This window comes from Oryctolagus cuniculus, chromosome 9 (assembly GCF_051225735.1).
Source record: "Oryctolagus cuniculus isolate XC-2025 breed Fujian yellow rabbit chromosome 9, ASM5122573v1, whole genome shotgun sequence".
NCBI lineage: Eukaryota > Metazoa > Chordata > Mammalia > Lagomorpha > Leporidae > Oryctolagus > Oryctolagus cuniculus.
The window spans coordinates 101,198,160-101,218,472 of NC_142875.1; the positions used below are offsets into that span (position 1 = coordinate 101,198,160).

At 40.4% G+C, this 20,313-nt stretch overlaps 1 protein-coding gene across 1 annotated transcript in view; it reads right to left on the reverse strand.

Moving 5' to 3' along the window:
- LOC100352842 (pregnancy zone protein) overlaps nucleotides 1–20,313 on the reverse strand; it is a 65,528-nt gene that overhangs the window by 13,614 nt on the left and 31,601 nt on the right. The window contains exons 14-22 of the mRNA XM_051850129.3: nucleotides 14,388–14,530; nucleotides 12,878–13,027; nucleotides 10,884–11,048; nucleotides 9,200–9,299; nucleotides 4,313–4,514; nucleotides 3,632–3,860; nucleotides 3,039–3,165; nucleotides 2,692–2,813; nucleotides 2,432–2,483 (exon numbers count right to left, since the gene is read on the reverse strand). Coding sequence (XP_051706089.3) covers nucleotides 2,432–2,483; nucleotides 2,692–2,813; nucleotides 3,039–3,165; nucleotides 3,632–3,860; nucleotides 4,313–4,514; nucleotides 9,200–9,299; nucleotides 10,884–11,048; nucleotides 12,878–13,027; nucleotides 14,388–14,530 — 1,290 coding nt within the window. The remainder of the gene's footprint in view (nucleotides 1–2,431; nucleotides 2,484–2,691; nucleotides 2,814–3,038; nucleotides 3,166–3,631; nucleotides 3,861–4,312; nucleotides 4,515–9,199; nucleotides 9,300–10,883; nucleotides 11,049–12,877; nucleotides 13,028–14,387; nucleotides 14,531–20,313) is intronic.

A 20,313-nucleotide genomic window follows, 5' to 3' on the forward strand; every position in this document is an offset into this window, starting at 1 on the left:
ATTTGTGCTAAATTCTCATTTTCCTTATAAGCATATACAGTCTAGTATATTTATTTCCTTCTCTTCATGTTTTAAATTAATTCCTACCATTGTCAGTATTTCTAATATTCACCTTAATTCCATAAACGTGTATTGTATATGCTCTATACTAGGTTCTATTTTATTAATCAAATAAACTTTTATTCATTCACTTGAAAGACAGAGACAGACAGACAGACAGAAACAGATAGACTAAGAAAGATCCTATCTTTTGCTTATTCACCAAATTCCCACAACAGCCTGGGAAGACCTTGGCTGAATCCAGAAGTCATGAACTCATTCTGGGTCTTCTACATTGGTGGCAGGAACCTGACTACTTGAGCCATCAATCCTACCTCCCAGGGTGTGCATTGGCAGGAAGCTGGTGTCAGAAGCCAGAGCTGGGTATCTAACCCAGGTACTCTGATGAGGATTGCAGTAATCTTAACTGGCATAGTGACCACTAGACCCCGCCCCCACACACACACATTCTATTTTAAGCTGCAATGATGCAGTGATTTTCAAAACCAATTTCCTGACCTCACAGACCTTTCACTTTCATGGGAGGATCAACATAAATAAGCAAAGATCTATTTTGCATGATAGATGTTGTGATGGCTGTGGAAAAATTAAAGCAGGGTAGGTGTTTCTGTGGAAAGTTAGTAACACAAAACCAATTAAGAAGTGCAGGATGTGGGGAGTGTGTTCCATGTTGAAACTCACTGGTCAAAAGTGATATGTCAGTAGAGCTGTAAGCAAGCCAGGGAGTAAGATTTATAGATACTGGGGGATGTTTCCAGGAAAAGGGAACAAAAATGAAAAAGATTCCAGAGATTGGTACATGTTGATGTTTTCCAAGAGGAGGGAGGGGGCCAGTGTGGCCAGAACAGGGTGTGTGAAGGAGAGATTTGTAGGATATGAAGTCCTGGGGGTAGTGAGAGTTTACAGGTGACAACAAAACTTAGGGATATGGGGAGCTCCTGAAGGGTTTTAGCAGAGGGAGGACATAATCAGACATGAGCTTTAAAGGATCTCTTTTGCCGCAGGAGGACAAAGCAAGATGATCAGGGGACTAGTTAGGACATTACTGAGGCAGCCATAGAGTAGAATTGGGCAAGGGGAGAAGTGAGAAAGTTCTGGATAAAATTTGGAAGTAGAGCTCACTAGATTTGCAAATTGATTTGGTGTAGAATGTAAAAAAAAGAATGAAATAAAGAGGAACTCCAAAATTTCTATCCCCAACAAGTAGAAAAAAATGGAAATTCTATCATCCGAGATGTAGAAAATTGTGGGAAGAGCAGAGGTTTAGTTTTGAACATGCCCGTCAGACCTAGAAGCCTAAGAAGTGAGATGATGCCAGGCAGCTGAATAAGTGAGTGTGAATTCAGAAAACAGGCATGGGCCAATGATGTAAGTTTTGTGGCCCTATAGTAGGTGTTCATTATGAAAGCTATGTAACCAGAGGACAGCCCCCAACGTACAACGTGAATGTGATGCACTTTCAGTAGAAAGTGTACTTCATATTTAAAACCTTTATGTTTTCCTGAGCTAGCAACATTGAATAGAATATTCTCTAGTCTCAAGGTGGGCAGTGGCAGTGAGCCCAACCCTCCCTTGATCAGGAGAGGAAACAGCCAATACTCTCCAGTGTTCTGTGTAGCTAAGTGAGGATGTTTGGGGATTAGGCATATTCAGTACATTTTCTACTTATAATATTTTCAATTTTTGATGGATTTATTAGGACCAAATCCTATTATAATCTAAGGAGGGAGAAAAAGAGATCTTTAGACTGAGCTTTATCTTCAAGATAATTCTAGCTGGCACAGAACTTAAAATTTTAATAGTAACATTTACATGATTATATTAATGATTTTTGTAAAGTATAGGTTTTCTATACATCTCTATACATGTGAGTGACATGTTAGTATCCCTCATAAAATAAATAGCTTATTCATAAACATGAATATGTTTAAACTACTAATTTAATAACCAATAATATTACACCACACAGATATTTCAATATTTTGAACAAGGTTTAGGAATAATTTTGGGAAACAGAATACTGTGCTAGAATCAATGGCTTTAGTCTTCATTATTCGCTAAGAGCCTTAAGGCAAGGCTTTTAACTGCCCTGTGCCTCTGCTTCTTTATCCTTAACACATGGCAGTAATAATATCCTCAATAGTAGTTCTTTTTATTCCCCCTGAGAAAACTGAACCTAATCCAAGTGTTTTTCATCAGAAAAATGTTATTTTTCATCAATGTCCTTAGATTTGCACATTGGAGAATGTAAGTGTTTATTTCTGTTTGTTTTTTTTTAAAGGGAAAGTGTGTCCCATTGGCCATTTGATCCACAACTCTATACTCTAGCAAGCAGCTTAACATCAGAATTTTACCTATTTTTTACACTTACCTGATGCACACAACAGTGTGTTGAAAGTTTCCTCCTTTTCTATTCCTTCAGGCTTTGTATTGCAAGAAAAAAAAAAGATCAAATAGTAATGTGACACTGAATGTATAGGAGAAAAATCAATCATTTTAAAGGACAAAATGCTAGTGAAAAACTGAGTTGTAGACCCTTCCATTCTTGGAAATGAAATGGCATTGTCACATATGTATTAGATAATGCTATGTGATGTAGTAAGAGCCTTGAGACTCAGAATACCGACATACCTCAACTATTAAGGTCTTCACTACAGTATCCTTCTGTCCAAGTGCAGGGACTTCTGCCACCTCATTGTCACACAGCTCCTGAGGGTGTAGTGCTTCTGCAGTAGCTGTGAAATTCACCTTTCCTGGGGAATAACGTTCTTAAAGAGTTAAATGTTGATTCTATGTTGAAGGATTTCTTCTTTTTAAGTCTCTCAATGCATCCAGTGGTTTTCTGCCTCTTGATTAGCAAAGTCATGTACTGGAGTGTACAGAGTCAATCACCCCAACATAAAAAGTGGAATTTGGCGTGTACAGAGTCAATCACCCCAACATAAAAAGTGGAATTTGTGGATGGTTTTGCCACTTACCCAGAGATTTTGGAGTCACAGCCCAGGACAAGGTTTTCTGCTTGTTTCCACAGACACAGTGGGACTCCTCATTCTTCTCTGTTGGGACAGCCAGGAAGGCAGAGGAGACCCCCAGATGCACCTTGACCTGTCCCCCACATCAAGCAGAAGTTCGTGAGAGGACACAGGCAGGGGTCAATAGGAGGAGAGAGAGGCTGAGGGGGCCAGGTAGACCAGCCAGAAACTCAGGGGAGTTGTTCAAACAAGGTAAATCCTACCAAATAACTGTTTTCTGTAAGTTTGCATAGAAAAACTGACAAGAGATCAGGATTTCACCTCAGGCCAACACAAGGAAGAGATTTTTTCTTTAGCCGAAGTTGGAAAATAAAATAATCAGATGGAACTAGCATCTGAATTTAGAAATACACAGATACAGAGGCTCAAATGAAAATGGCCTTACCACCTTGGACCTGGCAGGTACCTGTTCTGCTCTAAAATGAGGATAATTTATGTCAGTTCTAATTCCCCAGGAGGTGGCTTAAGAGACCTGGGTAATCAGTGGTGACTTTGGCCCTTTCTTCTACTTCCGCTCCCTCTCAGAGAAACACCCTTACCCGAATGCAGTAGGACAAGTAGTTGAACACAGTGGCTTTGAGCGTGAAAGCTTCTCCTCGCACCACAGAGTAAGGGAGCGTGAGCTCTAGGAAGAAGGGCTGGAAGACGTTAAGAGAGACGATGGGGGACAGGCCAAGCCCTGTGCTTCCAGACAGGCACAATGCATTCGCCTTCCACTCTGTGATGGTGTCGGGGACCTTCACTGCCAACTCACTTCCTCCTGACAAACTGGGGAAAGGAAAAAGAGAAGAGTGAACACGTCTCATTTTTAGCCCAAACCATAGCTGATCCTAGAGCATAACTCAACCTAGTGAGGCAAATGCTAAACTTGATCTACCGCTTAAAGCTTCTAGTGAAATATCTGTCTTTCTCCTTCCTTTTGTCCCTCACTTCCTTCCCTCCTTTATTTTTTCCCTGCTTCCTCCCCCCACCCCCCACCCCCATCCTCCCTCTTTCTTTTCAGAGTGAGAGTAGCTTCCTGTTGTGGATTCTTTTAGCTTTCTTGGGACCACGTTAGGAGAACAAGCATCTTGTTTAGATATGAGATAAGTGAGCTGTGGAGCCTAAATATTTATCAGAAAAGAGTGGAGCAAAATTGAAAAGATCAAGAACCAGGGATAACACCAGAGTCAGAACAGGATTCACACCCTCTCCTAAATTCCAGGCAATGCACAACTTACTCAAGTACCACCAAGTCCCAGATCCAGGTCTCAGGGAAATACTTTCGGAGTGTCTCTTTCACTTGCATGGTCTGAGGACTTTCTCTCATCATTGGGTAAATCATTCCTGCAGCACCAGGTGCCGAAGCAACAGCAAGAGGTGCTGCCAAGGGAATAGGGCCTCTAGCATTATGTCCTATAGACCCAGCTAACCCTTGGGGACCTAGAATGGAAGACAATCCACAGGCCTCAGGTTAATTTCATCTTGGTCATTTTTTTCTTTTAAGCTGCCTTATTTCTTTTTTTTTATCTTTTATTTAATGAATATAAATTTCCAAAGTACGACTCATGTGTTACAATGGCTTCCCCCCCCCATACCGTCCCTCCCACCCACAACCCTCCCCTTTCCCACTCCCTCTCCCCTTCCATTCACATCAAGATTCATTTTCGATTATCTTAATATACAGAAGATCAGCTTAGTATACCTTAAGTAAGTATTTCAACAGTTTGCTCCCACACAGAAACATAAAGTGAAAAATAATAGATGATTTTTTTTAAATGATGATGAAATCAGATCAGACCTATTGTCATGTTTAATCCCAGTGAGAGTCAAGTTGGGAATTGATAATTTCTTTTTTTTTTTTTTACAGAAGATCAGTTTAGTGTACATTAAGTAAAGATTTCAATCGTTTGCACCCCCATAGAAACACAAAGTGACATATACTGTTTGAGTACTCGTTATAGCATTAAGCCTCAGTGTACAGCACATTAAGGACAGAGATCCTACATGAGGAGTAAGTGCACAGTGACTCCTGTTGTTGACTTTACAAATTGACACTCCTGTTTATGGCATCAGTAATCTCCCTATGCACCAGTTATGAGTTTCCAAGGCTATGGAAGCCCCTTGAGTTCTCCGACTCTTATCTTGTTTAGACACGGTCATAGTCAAAGTGGAGGTTCTCTCCTCCCTTCAGAGAAAGGCACCTCCCTCTTTGAAGACCTGTTCTTTCCACTGGGATCTCACTCACAGAGATCTTTTTGCCAGAGTGTCTTGGCTTTCCATGCCTGAAATACTCTCATGGGCTTTTCAGCCAGATCCGAGTGCCTTTAGGGCTGATTCTGAGGCCAGAGTGCTATTTAGGACATCCGCCATTCTATGAGTCTGCTGAGTATCTCACTTCCCATGTTGGATCACTCTCCCCTTTATTTATTCTATCGGTTGGTGTTATAAGCTGCCTTATTTCTAAAGTGGAATAACAATACTCGCCCAAGGAATGCTTATTATTGGAAAAATTTAAATGACCAGGTTGTTGCTTTGTTCACTCTTTGTCCAGTTGCCAATACAACTGATTTGTCAAATAAAGTCTAGAGCTAAATGCATTTTACTACAGAAATAAGGGGAATTGTGTAACTCTGTCTAAGAAGATTATTCAGCTTGTCAGTGTGATCCAACATCTTTCATCGGCATTCAGCATCAAAGAGGAATAGATATTAACAAGACTATCTCAGGGATGATTTTCTTAGTTTTAACATTAAAGAGAATATGGAGATTTAAACAATAAACAGTACAGTGCAGTAACATAGGTGCTCTTGACAATAGGGACTTATGAAAGGAAAGAGAATGAACTTCAGTTTAGCCAGAAAAGACTTGCCAAAGTGGAACTCCAGATGCCCATTAACAGGTAGCAGTGGGAAATGGGATGAACCCTCCAATGAAATGGCTGTGCAAATAGATGATCGCATGGGAAAGAGTGCTTCCAAAAGGTAATGAGAAGTGTACTCCCCTGGGATAGGACGTCTATGCTGAGGGTATGTTTAATGTGGCTGAATGAACACTAGGTGTACAGAAAAAAGCTTCATGAAGTGTAGGACCAACAAATTAGATTTGCTAAGGCAAGAATCTATTGGGTTCATAAAAATTAAAGTGATATTCTAGAGATCAGAAGATACATAATCTTTATATATCTTTATTATAATCTTACATCTATATATTTTCTGAATCTGGGGTATCACTTTCTTGGTATAGTTATGTATAGCTATGAAATTATAGATGTATGTGATCTATATTAAATAAGCCCTTGGGTATTTTTTGAATCCCTAATTACAATAATTTGATGAATTCTGGAAGTAGCTACTATGTCTGGGAAATAAGTGAAGTGAGAACAGAAATGCTTACAGGCACTTAACCTTTCACAGCATGTAAGTTAGACTGAAATGGAGAAAAACTCAAGGCAAGGAAGGTAATCAGGGTGGGTCTTCAATAACACAGTTATGAAATCATGAGAAACAAGACTAAGGGAATATACCTAAAAATGAATAAAGGGTGATTGTCAACAAAATACCAATGGAAAAATTTGTAATACAAAGGATATTTGAGCTAAGACTGTGATAGTGTCATGATGAGTTTTCAGGCTTGCTGGATTACCTCATTAACATGTTTTCTCTTAGGAATGGAAAGGAAACATATACTTGATATTGAGGGATGTGAAAATTGATTAATAGTGTTTTTCTGTATTTAAAAAAAAAATATGTGCCACTAGGCAGAATCATATTAGATGTTCTCGGTTTATGCAAAAAATACCTCAGGGAGTTTGAGATCATCATTCTGAATTCAGACTTAAAGAAAAAGAGTTACTTAAAGTTTAAGCAGGTCTGAATTTCCAGTCATGGTCATAGCAGGTGGGGTATAATGAGAAATTGTCCTTTTGTACTGAAAGCAGTTATTCTTGTCTCATTATGCAGGATTTTCTTTCTGTTGATGGAATGTTCCTATTTACTCCTTTGGTTTTTTTGTTTTGTTTTGTTTTGTTTTGTTTTTGACAGGCAGAGTGGACAGTGAGAGAGTAGAGACAGAGAGAAAGGTCTTCCTTTTGCAATTAGTTCACCCTCCAATGGCCACCGCGGCCAGCACGCTACGGCCGGCGCACTGTGCTGATCCGAAGGCAGGAGCCAGGTGTTTCTCCTGGTCTCCCATGGGGTGCAGGGCCCAAGCACTTGGGCCATCCTCCACTGCACTCCCTGGCCACAGCAGAGAGCTGGCCTGGAAGAGGGGCAACCGGGACAGAATCTGGCGCCCTGACCGGGACTAGAACCCGGTGTGCTGGCGCCGCAAGGTGGAGGATTAGCCTATTGAGCAGAGGCGCCGGCCTTTGTTTTTCAACTAGAACTTTACCCTTGTATTCCAAGGAATATAATCTATTCGATTAAAAATGTGTATTTATGGCCAGCACAGAGGCTCACTAGGCTAATCCTCTGCCTGTGGCACTGGCACCCAGGGGTTCTAGTCCCGGTTGGGACGCCGGTTCTGTCCCGGTTGCCCCTCTTCCAGTCCAGCTCTCTGCTGTGGCCCAGGAGTGCAGTGGAGGATGGCCCAAGTGCTTGGGCCCTGCACCAGCATGGGAGACCAGGAGAAGCACCTGGCTCCTGGCTTCAGATCGGTGCAGCGTGCCAGCGTAGCAGCCATTTAGGGGGTGAACCAATGGAAGGAAGACCTTTCTCTCTGTCTCTCTCACTCTCTCACTGTCTAACTCTGCCTGTCAAAAATAAATAAATAAATGCATATTTATTCTTTTTTTACAAAATGACTGTATACTACCATTCCAATTCTTATTAGAAAATATGATGAGTACACTGAATTTCAGTATGCAAAGAGAAATTCCTTTAGTCTGGTAGAAGTAGAAAAGAATACTCAAAATCTTTTAAACTTTTCCCCATTTCTATATACACTTGAAAAACCTAGAGACTAGCAGTCTATTATTATATTCAATATGTCTTCATTTTCATAAAAATACCTGTCAGAGACTATTTTATATCCATATGATCCTAACCATTTATTTGCCTTGTGTCAGTGCAATATATGGAGGCAGAAGTGGGTATGCCATTTCTATCTTGGCCATGGAAGTCGGGTGCAACTCTTCTCTTTCTTCCCTGTGATTGTGACCCTGGAAGGCACCCTGGGGATGGTGGAGTGGGAGGATGAAGGCAGACCAGACATGCTTGTCTCACTGTTTGCAATGGTGCTTCCTAGAGAAATACTGTACTCATAAGCAGGAATTTTTGTGAACAGAAATTGAACTGTTATATGCTTAGCCACATCAGTATGAGAGGGTACTTCCGAAAACTCATAGAAAATGGAATTAACAAAGAAGTTTATTTTGGTGCAAAAAATTGTGATGTAAAGCATTTTCAAAAACTTCATGAAAAAATATTTTCTAAAAAAATAGTAGTATAGATTATAATCTGCCTTGCGTATAATCAATTTTATGCTGACTAATTCAGCTATTGAATCTCCAGGGAATAAGTAGAATCTGAATTAGCAAGATGACTGAAGGCTAGAACAACAACAAAAAAAAAAGCTGCTGATCTTGATGTGGGCGGAGATGAGAATGATTACTTAAAATATCAAATGGGAGAATGTTATTCTATGATCACTTTTAAAAGAAGTAGTTTCAGGGGCGAGTGCTATGGCTTGGCAAGTAAAGCCACCACCTGCTGTGTGGATATCCCATATGGGTGCAAGTTCAAGTCCCAGCTGCTCCACTTCCAATCCAGCTCCCTGCTAATGTGCTTGGGAAAGCAGAGGAAGATGGTCCAAGTGCTTGGATCCCTGTACCCATGTGGGAGACCTGGAAGAAGCTCCATAATTCTGGCTTCAGATTGGCCCAGGTCTAGCTGTTGAGGCCATCTGGGGAGTGAAACAGAGGATGGAAGACTGACTCTCTCTTTCTCTCTCTCTCTCTCTCTTTCTCTGGCTCTGCCTCTCTGTAACTTTGCCTTTCAAATAAATAAGTAAATTTTTTTTAAAAAGTCATTTCAGAGTCTTAAGATCCAATACTTAGAAAAATACTATTCACCCCAAGTCAACCCAGCAAGGCATCACTTTTCTTCTACAATATACCACATTCTTACCTGCACTGTAGGCCCCAGGTATTCCTGGAAATGGTTGAGGCATTGAGCAAAACTTTGGTTTATGGATTTTTGAGTTGGTAAAAATACTTAATCCTACAGACTGAGAAAAAAAAATGCAACTTGTTAAAGCATATAGTACCAATCTGACCTGAAATTTGAAACCATTTCAGGAGTTTATATCAATTTCACTTTCACTATTATTTTCTACATAACAGCATCATGCATTTTCATACAGTAAGGAGGAGAACTGTTTGTAAATATGAAAATGGAGTCACAGAAGGTCAAGTTCATCCAGCTAGTGAGTTGGGTTTGGTATTCAAATCCATTTCATGTGATTTCTAGTTTTTAGGTACTGTCTTTGTATAAATTCATGGCTCTTAAGTTATTTTTTTGCATCTGGGAAACTGAATATTCTATTCCTAAATGTTTTCCTTCCTTCTTTTTATCTACAAAGTAAATATCTGTATCTCTGAGGATGTTCACACACATACACACACACACACACACACACACAGACTTAGATCTCCTTATGGCTTTATTGCAGAGTAATTTTATTATTGTTTCTTTTCACATAAAATTGGAGGGTTGCTTATTGGAGATTTTTCTTCACAATGTTAGTCAACTTTGTTTTGTTTATGTTTTATTGGAAGACATGACCTTCCCTGAATATCTTACTCAATTCTTCCCTTTCATGATTTGTCCTTTTTCTCTTTTCATTTTCAATTTTGTTTAACTACCTTGAATGTCTGCATCCAAAATACACATTCAGAGGTCCACAATTCAGGCCTCCCACTGGGTGGCAGGGACCCAACGACCTGAGCCACCACCTACTGTTTCCAGTGTCTACAGAAGTAGGAAGCTGGAACCGGGAGTGGAGCTAGCACTGAAACCCAGGCATTCTTGGATGTATGTGGTTGGCCCCAGTGGCATCTTTTTTTATTCCTTCCACTCTCCAACTTTTTTTTAAGAGTATAACTTGCTTTTTAAAGCAATCACATTTTCAAAGATGTGAAACACACTATGGAAAATAGTTTGATTTGTTTTCCTCACATTTTAGAATCTCTAAGAGGGCCAGTGCTGTGGCATAGGTTAAGTCTCCACCTGCGCCGCTGGCTTCCCATTTGGGCACTAATTCAAGTCCTAGCTGTTCCTCTTCTGATCCAGCTCTCTGCTAACAGCTTGAGAAAGCAGTAGAAAATGACCCAAGTGCCTGGACCTCTGCACCCACGTGGAGAGATGGAAGAAGCTCCTGGCTCCTGGCTTCAGATCGGCTCAACTCCAGCTGTTGCAGCCATTTGGGGAGTGAACCAGCAGGTGGAAGACCTCTCTGTGTGTGTTTTTCCTTCTCTTTGTAACTCTGCCTCTCAAACAAATAAATTTTAAAAAAAAAAAAAGAATCTAAGAATCAGTGAGTGGGAAACATGATGGTAGTTAGTAGTTTTGGGATCAATTTGGCTAATGGTTTAAAGTAAACCATTTGCTGTTTAAGGTGCCAGAGAATTCATGTTTAAATAATTATATGTATACAAAGTTCTCTATGCCTGTGCAGTTCCAATATTTCTCAATTACTCATTGTTTTGTTGTGGTTAAAGGAAGATCAAATCTTAGAACTTAGAAGGCCTTTGACCTTCATCATAGCAATGATTTAGAGATTAATTTTGACAATTTTGGAGGGAAGAACTACCTTGAAGATACTGTCAACATCGTCGGCATTGAGGATTTGCTTTGGCATGTAAATGAGCCCATTGTGAATGATGTCTTCTGCACTGACACATCTTTCTCCATCTTCACCCTCTGAGCCTCCAGATCCAACACCGAACACAGATTTTACTGGTAGCAATGTGTAGATCTGTAAAATCGAGAGAACAAAGGAAGACTCTCTCTCTCTCTCTCTTGCTCTCTTTTAAATTTTAAATGTGATAATGTTCACTACAGGGTTAAAAGACTATGGTATATATTCAACATTGCAGGTTGCAGTATAAAAAGCAATACAGGAAATCATGGAGAGAGATTAAAGGTCGTGGATCTTAAATCTTGTGTTATATGGAAGATAGTAATATAGACAGAGATGAAATTAGACTGAAACTCTCATAGCCCATTTTGGTTGGGTAAAAATAAAGCCAAGCCTCTGTCTCCCACATCAAATATCTATTGTATATGAGTGAATGGGTCCTCTTTGCATCTGATTATTATTTATGGCCCGTACCTATATTCCTTCTGAACTATGGTTTTTTTATATTTTATTTGTTGAACACTTTATTTGGCGGATCTTTAAGCCTTTAACTATAATATAAGCTAATTTATATATCGTATTCAAAAGTAAATAGAAAGAAAGAGAGGGAGGGGATGTGAGGGAGAGAGGTAAGCATCATTATAGTCCTAGAATTGTATCCATGAACTTTGTGTTAATATCACATTAGCATGACAATTGTGTAGTAGTGCTTATCATACATTTGCTATAAACCTGAGAATCTAATGTATGAATAAATTCCTTTTTAAAAAAGTTGTCTGAATAGTAGTGACCAATAGAGGAAAACAATTCTAGTCTATAGTCTGCTGAATTGTGTGACAGAAAATAAACAAACAAATGTGTAATAGGTAAGGATGTAACAAAGTCAAAAGACAATTTAAGAGAGGGAAGAATTGCTTTGTAGATATCCATGAAAGGGTTGAAAATGGTATCCTAAATACCAGTTTAGATTTTTAGAAAAGTAGGGGGGAATGATGTAGGCAGGCAGAGAGGATAAAATTAATTAGAATTGTGAGCTAGAAGGCCACACCTTCACCACATCCCCTGTGTGATCTCGTTCCCCTATCTGACCCCAGCTGGATGCTGCGTGACCACGCCCCTTTGGAAGTGGGTAAAAGACCTGGGACCCGGTGGACCCAGCCCTTATTCTCCCTTGCTGCCCTGGATCCACTTGCTGTCCCACGCCTTCGGCCTTCGGGGCGTGTGGCCTTGGGCCGCCCGTGGTCTCTTCGCCTTCTCCTCGCTGCTCGTGCTAAGCGGCTTGCGGCTGCTCATAACCAAACGCTCACTGCAAGCGGCTCTCGGCCGGCTCTCTGCTCAGTATGGACCCCAACTTAATTTCCGGACTTTTCCTTCTGCCTTAAAGCCCTCAGTCCCCTATGTATTTCTCTCACTAAATAAAATGCTTAAAAACTTAAAAAAAAAAAACCTACTTTAAGGACTAAGTTGAATGTATATTCTTTTTCCTCACTTAGAGGCAGCCAGTAAGTGGTTGGATTTTAAAATAGGGGAAAACATGCGGAGAAATTTGATTCAAATTTCACCTTTGAAACATATTTTTGACCTATTTCTCTATTGTTATTTAATGTATCCTGGTTGTACTTTCTTCATTCATAAAATTAAGGCAATCATACCCAATCAATTATTACGCACTAATTCACTCATTAAGAATGTGCTGAACATCCAGTATATGTGATCCCATGTGAGGCATGGGGAAAGTCACAACGTTGCTCCCTCACGGAGGCATCGCTGAGCCTAACATGAGATGGCGTTCAGACAGTCCTTTGTGCAGTGCCTGCCTGTTTATGTGGAGTTACATTATGTATGCCTCCACTCTGAAGAACTCGTCTTTTGCAGGTAGAACTTGCAGCTTCCAGAGTGGTCTTAAGTGAGCCTCTCGTGAGCCCTGAGTTGAAAGCGAAACTCACGGATCGGGGTGAGAGCTCGGTTTCCGGCTTCATCAGGAGCACGCTCTGGTCGACGGCACGGAGGGCGCAGAGCGAGAGAGGAGAGGCTGTGACCTTCAGGTGCGCGTCTGAAGCTGGCAGGCTCTGGGCTGAGAGGAAACTCAAATGCACCTGTAGAGAAGATGGAACGAGAGCAGCAACCCTTCCAGTTATTATCTCAAACCCCTATTCGACTTCCTTTCTCTTTCTCCATCTCAGGTTGGGATTAAGAGATTAATCATGCTAGGTACTACCAAATAAGCATCTCTGGAATAACCTGGGAATGGCCTTACAGTTAACCCAGGCTTCCCACTCCTTATCTAACTGGTGGAATATAAGTTGATTTGATCATGTTGAAATGGAATCCAGAATGAGATTGAAAACACAGGTGCGAACCATGCTGGAGCGGATCCCCTGCGCTGCATTTTCCTGGTGAATTTGCTCCACCCCTGAGTTCTACTCCACTTGGCATTGTTAGTCTTCTGAACTTTTAAACCAGTGTGGTACTGTCTGCTGTGCTTAGGGGTTTATTGGCCTATAAAAATTAGACTACTAATATGCATTTTAAATCAATTGTTTCAGAAAGTGCAAAGAACTGTGACTATAAATAACTAAAGCAAGAAAATAGAAGATTCGAGAAATTTTTTTCAGAAATATTATTCTTTTTTGGCTAGTAGAAATTCATTGGTGAATGAATCCATCGGCTCCTCCTTTCATGCAGACCTTTTTTTTTTTTTTTTTTTTTTTTTTTTGGACAGGCAGAGTGGACAGTGAGAGAGAGAGACAGAGAGAAAGGTCTTCCTTTTCCATTGGTTCATCCCTCAATGGCCGCTGCGGCCGGCACACTGTGCTGATCCAAAGCCAGGAGCCAGGTGCTTCTCCTGGTCTCCCATGCTGGTGCAGGGCCCAAGCACTTGGGCCATCCTCCACTGCACTCCCGGGCCACAGCAGAGAGCTGCACTGGAAGAGGAGCAACCGGGACAGAATCCAATCGGGCACTCAGACCGGGACTAGAACCCAGGGTGCCGGCGCCAAAGGCAGAAGGATCTGAAGCCAATGCCACAGCTCAATAGGCTAGTCTTCCGCCTGCAATGCCGGCACCCCTGGGTTCTAGTCCCGGTTGAGGCGCAGGATTCTGTCCTGGTTGCCCCTCTTCCAGTCCAGCTCTCTGCTGTGGCCCGGGAAGGCAGTGGAGGAACTTCATCTGAGTCTCCCACATGAGTGCAGGTGCCAGGACTTAGCCATCTTCTGCTGTTTTCCTAGACCATTAGTAGGGAGCTGGATGGCACCAGTGCCCATATGGAATGCCTGTGTTGCAGGAGGCAGCTTAACTTGCTGCGCCACAGTGCAGCCCTCAACCCTCTGCCTCAACCCTCTGAGGGAAAGTTTGGGGAGCACTGTGTGGTGGCCTTTTATTGGCCATAATTTCCTTATTTTCTATACCTCAAAAAGGGAGAAGAACAAAAGGCCGTGTTTAAACAAAGCAACCCACCTTGTTGGCAAAACAGTCTTCAATCTCCAGTTTCTCAGTGTCTGCGACAATCTCTCCATCAGGTAAAACAGCATAGACGACCAAGTGGGCTGTGGGCGCAATGTCCGGCTCCACGCGGAAGGAGAAGGAGAACACCCCAGTCACTGGGGAGAAAGAAAGTTCGACACAGTTTAGGAAGGGGATTCTCAATTTCACACACAAGAGCTTCTCGGGTTACTTAACTGATCCCATTTTGAGGGTAATGAAGAGAAGACTTCCATGTATACAACTGCACATATAGTGGAGTTCAGTAAAGATCGGCTGAAGTAAAGAAGTTTTTCCTAAATGATACATATTTGATTGTCCTCTTCCTTGGCTTAAAACATTCAGTACATGTCTCTATTTTTAAATTAACAAAAAAAAGTAGTCAAGAACCAAGAAAGGAGAGAACTTCTAGACACACACAAGTTTTATGTGTGTTGAAGGGCAAAACAAAGACCGAAACAGAGTCTCTCCCTTCAGGCCACAGGCAGAGAAAAGAAGTCGACAAAAATAATGACACACAAAGCATATGAGCCCTTGATTTTTATAAAAAGAATGCTGCATATTTATCTTAGTGTTTTCTGACTGCATTACATATCACTTATGTAACATACCTGTTTGACATTTTTTATAAATGTTCTAAGTTTGTAGAAAAAATATTCTTTATAAACTGTATATTTGCTGTAATCTTGAGAGATTTGAGGGCTGCTTAAGCATGAAAACACTCCAAAAAATTAGCACAGTCAAAATGAGTTGAAAATGATAATGCTAAAAACATATGAAGGTAGATTTCTGGACAGAATTAAACAGAGGCAGGATTTAGTTTTGTTAGGAAGCTGCAAGAAAATGGTTGCTACACTGGAGTACTTAAATTTGCATTCAGGTTCCTAGAAGTCAAAGACAAACAGAGAAACAGCTGTTCATGTAATCATTAAATAAAATGCAATGGAGTTTTTTCTTGCATAGCGAGAGGTATCTTTCTCTTGTTCCCCAATCTCCTACTCGTTGGCACTCAATTCACAAAGAATTTAGACTTTGCTAGAGAAGTTAATTTTTAAGACACTGCTTCACTGAGCAGTTTGTTTTTCATGTTATTGGGAAAACTTTACCTGCTCTCAAAAATTTAATATAATATCCAATCACATAAATTCAATGATTAAATGGAAATTTTGAGTGAATGTTTTATATTTGAATGAAGGTATTCATATTTCATGCTTTTACAAACAGTAAGAAAATGCTTAGAGAATTTATGACCCTATATTGTGTGCTTTTATAAACAGTAAGAAAATACTTTGAGAATTTATGGTCTAGACTTAAGACAAATTAATGGCAAGCTGGGGTTTAGAGTGGCAGCTTTTGGACCTTTCTTGTGGATGTGGTAGTTTCAGGCTGGCTGGAAAAGGGAACAACTTGGGGGAAATGCTTTCAATAGTATAGTTAGGGGAAAATCTGAAATTTTGAAAAATAGAAATTCATTAATATTTTTAATTAAAACTGAAACTCATTGGTAATAAAATGCTGCAATTAAGTTTTATACGACTGTTTCAAAGACAGGTTGAGTTAGATGACTAATTAAAAGTCAGTGAAGTCAGTGTTCAGCGGCGAATGTTGTGGCACAGCTGGTTAAATCTCTGCTTGGGACAACTGTATCCTATACTGGAGTCCCTGGAATCCAATCCCGCCTTCACTTTTCTTTTTTTTTTTTTTCTTTTTTTTTTTTTTTTTAGATTTATTTACTTGCTTGAAAGTCAGAGTTACAGAGAGGCAGAGGCAGAAGGAGAGAGAGAGAGAGAGAGAGAGAAAGATAAAGAGTCTTTCATCCACTGGTTCACTCCCCAAGTGAAAGCAACAGCTGGAGCTGGGCCTTTTTGAAAACAGGAGCCAGGAGCTTTTTCCAGGTCTCCCAGGTGGGTGCAGGGACCCAAGGACTTGAACTATCTTCTGCTTTCCCAGGCCATAGCAGAAACCAGGATCAGAAAAAAAGCAGCCGGGGCTAGAACTGGTGCCCATATGGGATGCCGGCATTGCAGACAGTGGCTTTACCCACCATGCCACAGCACCGGCTCCCCCACCTCCACTGCTGATTCAGTTTCCTGCTAATGCACACCCTGGAAAGCAGCAGATGATGGCCCCAACACTTGAGTCCCTGCCACCCACATTGGAGATTTGGATAGAGTTCTCATCTCCTGTCTTCAGCCTGACACAACCCTGGATGTTGCAGGCATTTGATGAGTGAACCAGAAAGAGGATGATCTCTTTTTCTTCCTCTGTCTATTGCTCTGCCTTTCAAATAATTAAATAAATTAACTTTTCAAAAAATCAGTTTCCATTTGGAAAATGTCACAGAATGCTTACGTGTAATGTTTGATGCCATGTTGATCTATTTGAGTAAAAAGCGATAATGGTCACTTGGAAAAATAGACTCAGGAGATTCTTCTTAGCATGGCTTTTTTTATTATTTTTTATTTGTTTATTTTTTTGATGGGTAGAGTGGACAGTGAGAGAGAGAGAGAGAGAGAGTTTTCTTCCTTTTTCTGTTGGTTCACCCCTCAATGGCCACTGCGGCTGGCGCGCTGCGGCCGGCACACCGCGCTGATCCGAAGGCAGGAGCCAGGTGCTTATCCTGGTCTCCCATGGGGTGCAGGGCCCAAGCACTTGGGCCATCCTCCACTGCACTCCCTGGCCACAGCAGAGAGCTGGCCTGGAAGAGGGGCAACCGGGACAGAATCTGGCGCCCCAACCGGGACTAGAACCCGGTGTGTGGCGCCGCAAGGCAGAGGATTAGCCTATTGAGGCATAGCGCGGGCCAGCATGGCTTTTATTGAGTTGAGCAAGCTGAGACATTTTCCAAGGTATCAGTTTTCCCACTTGCAAGATAAAGAAATTGAACTACTGCATCTTAAGTTCTTCCTTAGCTTTTCCACTGGGATGTTTAAGAAGAAATGGAATTTATTATGAATTCTAAGTGCTAAAACAGAAAAACAGTTTCTGGTGTCTCTACTAGACCGAAAATCTTGAGGCCATGCTTTATTTTGCTTTCATCCAGAATTCTTATTGCACAGATGTTTCAAGACACAGCCTATGCCCTCTTCAGATATAGTCCTCATGGGGAAACTGCTTCACATTTGCCCTCTCAGAAGTTGTTAACAAATATATTTCCTAGACCATTAAACTATGTATTACGTATCCATTGTGTGCCAGGTATTAATACAAGAATTGGAGTATTAGAGACAAAAAAATTTTTGAATTATTAAAATACATATTCTTCATTTTTTCCATCTTTGGGTATATGGGTGTTTTGATCTTTCCAAATGTGCTCCATTAATAAGAGCTATGTTAGTCAAGTGGTAGTCAGAAACATTCAAATGAACCAATACAAGGAAAAGAAATGTATCAGAGCACGTTTTTATGAGATTTACATTGGGAACAATGTGACTAGTAAATAGACTAACTGTAGTTACATTCTTATAAAATACTTCTGTGCTTGACTTTTCATGAAAAGCTCCTTTCTTCCCAGGATAATAGAAGCTAATAGACACTTATGATTAAAGAAATCCAAAAGGAAAGTGTGCTCTAAGATATAGAAATGGCACCATCCAATTTGACTCGAATGGCATGTAGAGAACACTGCAGTCAGCAGCGGCGGAATGCACACTGGGAAATCCACCACAACAGACGGCATTCTTAACCATCATATTCCAACTTGTGTGTCAGAAAACAAGAAAGAGCTCGCTCAATACCTCAGCTTCAACATGAAGAAACTAGACAAAGAGGCCATTAAATGCAAAGTTTGAATTTTCTATCACTTCTTGAGTGATTTTTGATAGTGAATGTCTTTTAAGACTTTGCCCATTTCTCCAAATTATCTGACTTATTGACAAAAAATAACCCATCTATTCTTTTGTCACTTTAAAATATCTGTACTATCCATAGACATAGCAATTTTTTTCATTTGGGTACTCACAATTTATGTCTTCTCTTTATTTCTTCTTCAGTCTGGCTAGAAGCTTACTAATTATACTGGTGTTTCAGTCAAATAGTTCTATGTTTCATCAATTTTGTATTTATTTTATTGCTTATTTGCCATGATATCTACTGATCTTTAAGAAGTATTTTTTCTTACCTTATGGAGAGGATATAAATGATGAGTATACAAAATGAAAGAATTACTTTATCTGTAGATAGTACAGATATTTTAAAACTACAGAGGAAGTAATAGCAAATTTAAATTGTACTTTACTTAATAAAATATATTTGCAATTAGATCCTGTTAACAAAGAAAATTCTATTCCCTGATGGCTTTACTGGTAAAGCTACCAAATATTTAAGGCAAAGAATAATGAATATTCAAGAAAATCAAAGAGGAAGGAATATTTGCCATTTGATTCATCGGTCTTGTTTTAAGTTAATAGCAAACCTAGGCTAAGAAGAAACTTGTATATTAATACCACTTATGAATATAGTAATACAAAGTTTAAAGAAAATTTTAATGGATTGAATCCAATGATAAATTAAAATGATACTATATTAAGTGTTTTTTAATCCCAAAACTGCAATGTTAGTTTAATGTTAGATCAATTTAATTTACCATGTTAACAAATGATAAAAGGAAAAAAAAGATTACATTTATAGATATATACAAAATAAAGCTGTTAAAAATAAAATTAAAAAATACAGGCAGAAAATTAGCCTCAAAGGGGGCCAGGAGAAATTTACTTATGAGTGAAAAAATGAATTTATTTTATTTCACTATTAGTTGAAGAATTTTGAGGAGCATTGATAGATAAGGGCTAGATTGCTTGAATAGACTGTTAGCAGAAGTATGAATTCCAAATTTATAGGAAGGGCTCAAAATAAAGTGGAAAGACCGGTAGATAAGACATGTATTACAATGGCGAATATCTAAATAGTTATAAACAAGTTGTTGGTACAAATGTGGGCATTAAAAATTCTAGTCCCGGTTTGGGCGCCAGATTCTGTCCCGGTTGCTCCTCTTCCAGTCCAGCTCTCTGCTGTGGCCCGGGAGTGCAGTGGAGGATGGCCCAAGTGCTTGGGCCCTGCACCTGCATGAGAGACCAGGAGGAAGCACCTAGCTCCTGGCTTCGGATTGGCGCAACGCGCCGGCCATAGTGGCCAATTGGGGGGTGAACCAACGGAAGGCAGACCTTTCTCTCTGTCTCTCTCTCACTGTCTAACTCTGCCTGTCCAAAAAAAAAAAAAAAGAAAGAAAGAAAGAAAAAGAAAAAAAAAATTCTGCCTGAGTGAGTTCTGGGGAGGACTGGAGGAAAAAGGACTGTGGTTATATAGTGGCAGAAAGTGTAGCTGAATTTCACCCATTAGACAGTGAATTTCAACAAGCATTTAAAGAGAAGTGTGAAAGGTGCAGCCTGACTTCTTCCTGCTGCCTACCGCAAACTTCAAGAGGAAAGAGATAAATTGCAGAAAGAATTATTGATCAAGAAGGAACCAGGACTTGATAACTTAGAAAATTCTCAGCTTATCCAGATTGTAAAAATAATACAGTTTTTTCCTAAGATTTATTTTTTATTTCTTTGAAAGAGTTGAGAGAGATCTTCCATTGACTAGTTCAATCCCCGAATGGCCACAACATCCGGGGCTGAGCAAGGCCAAAGCCAGGAGCCCAGAGCTTCTTCTGGGTCTCCTACGTGGGTATAGGGGTCCAAGGACTTGGGCCATCCTCCTCTGCTTTCCCAGACAGAGTATCAGGGAACTAGATTGGAACTGGAACAGGCAGTTCTTGAACCAGCACCCAGATTGAGATGCCAGCTTCACAGGTAGAGGCTTCACCTGCTACACCACAACACCAGCCCCTCAAAATAATATAGTTTTTAAAAAGAAAAACAGAAGGACCTTTTACTGGTAGGAAATTGAGCCAGGCTGTGAC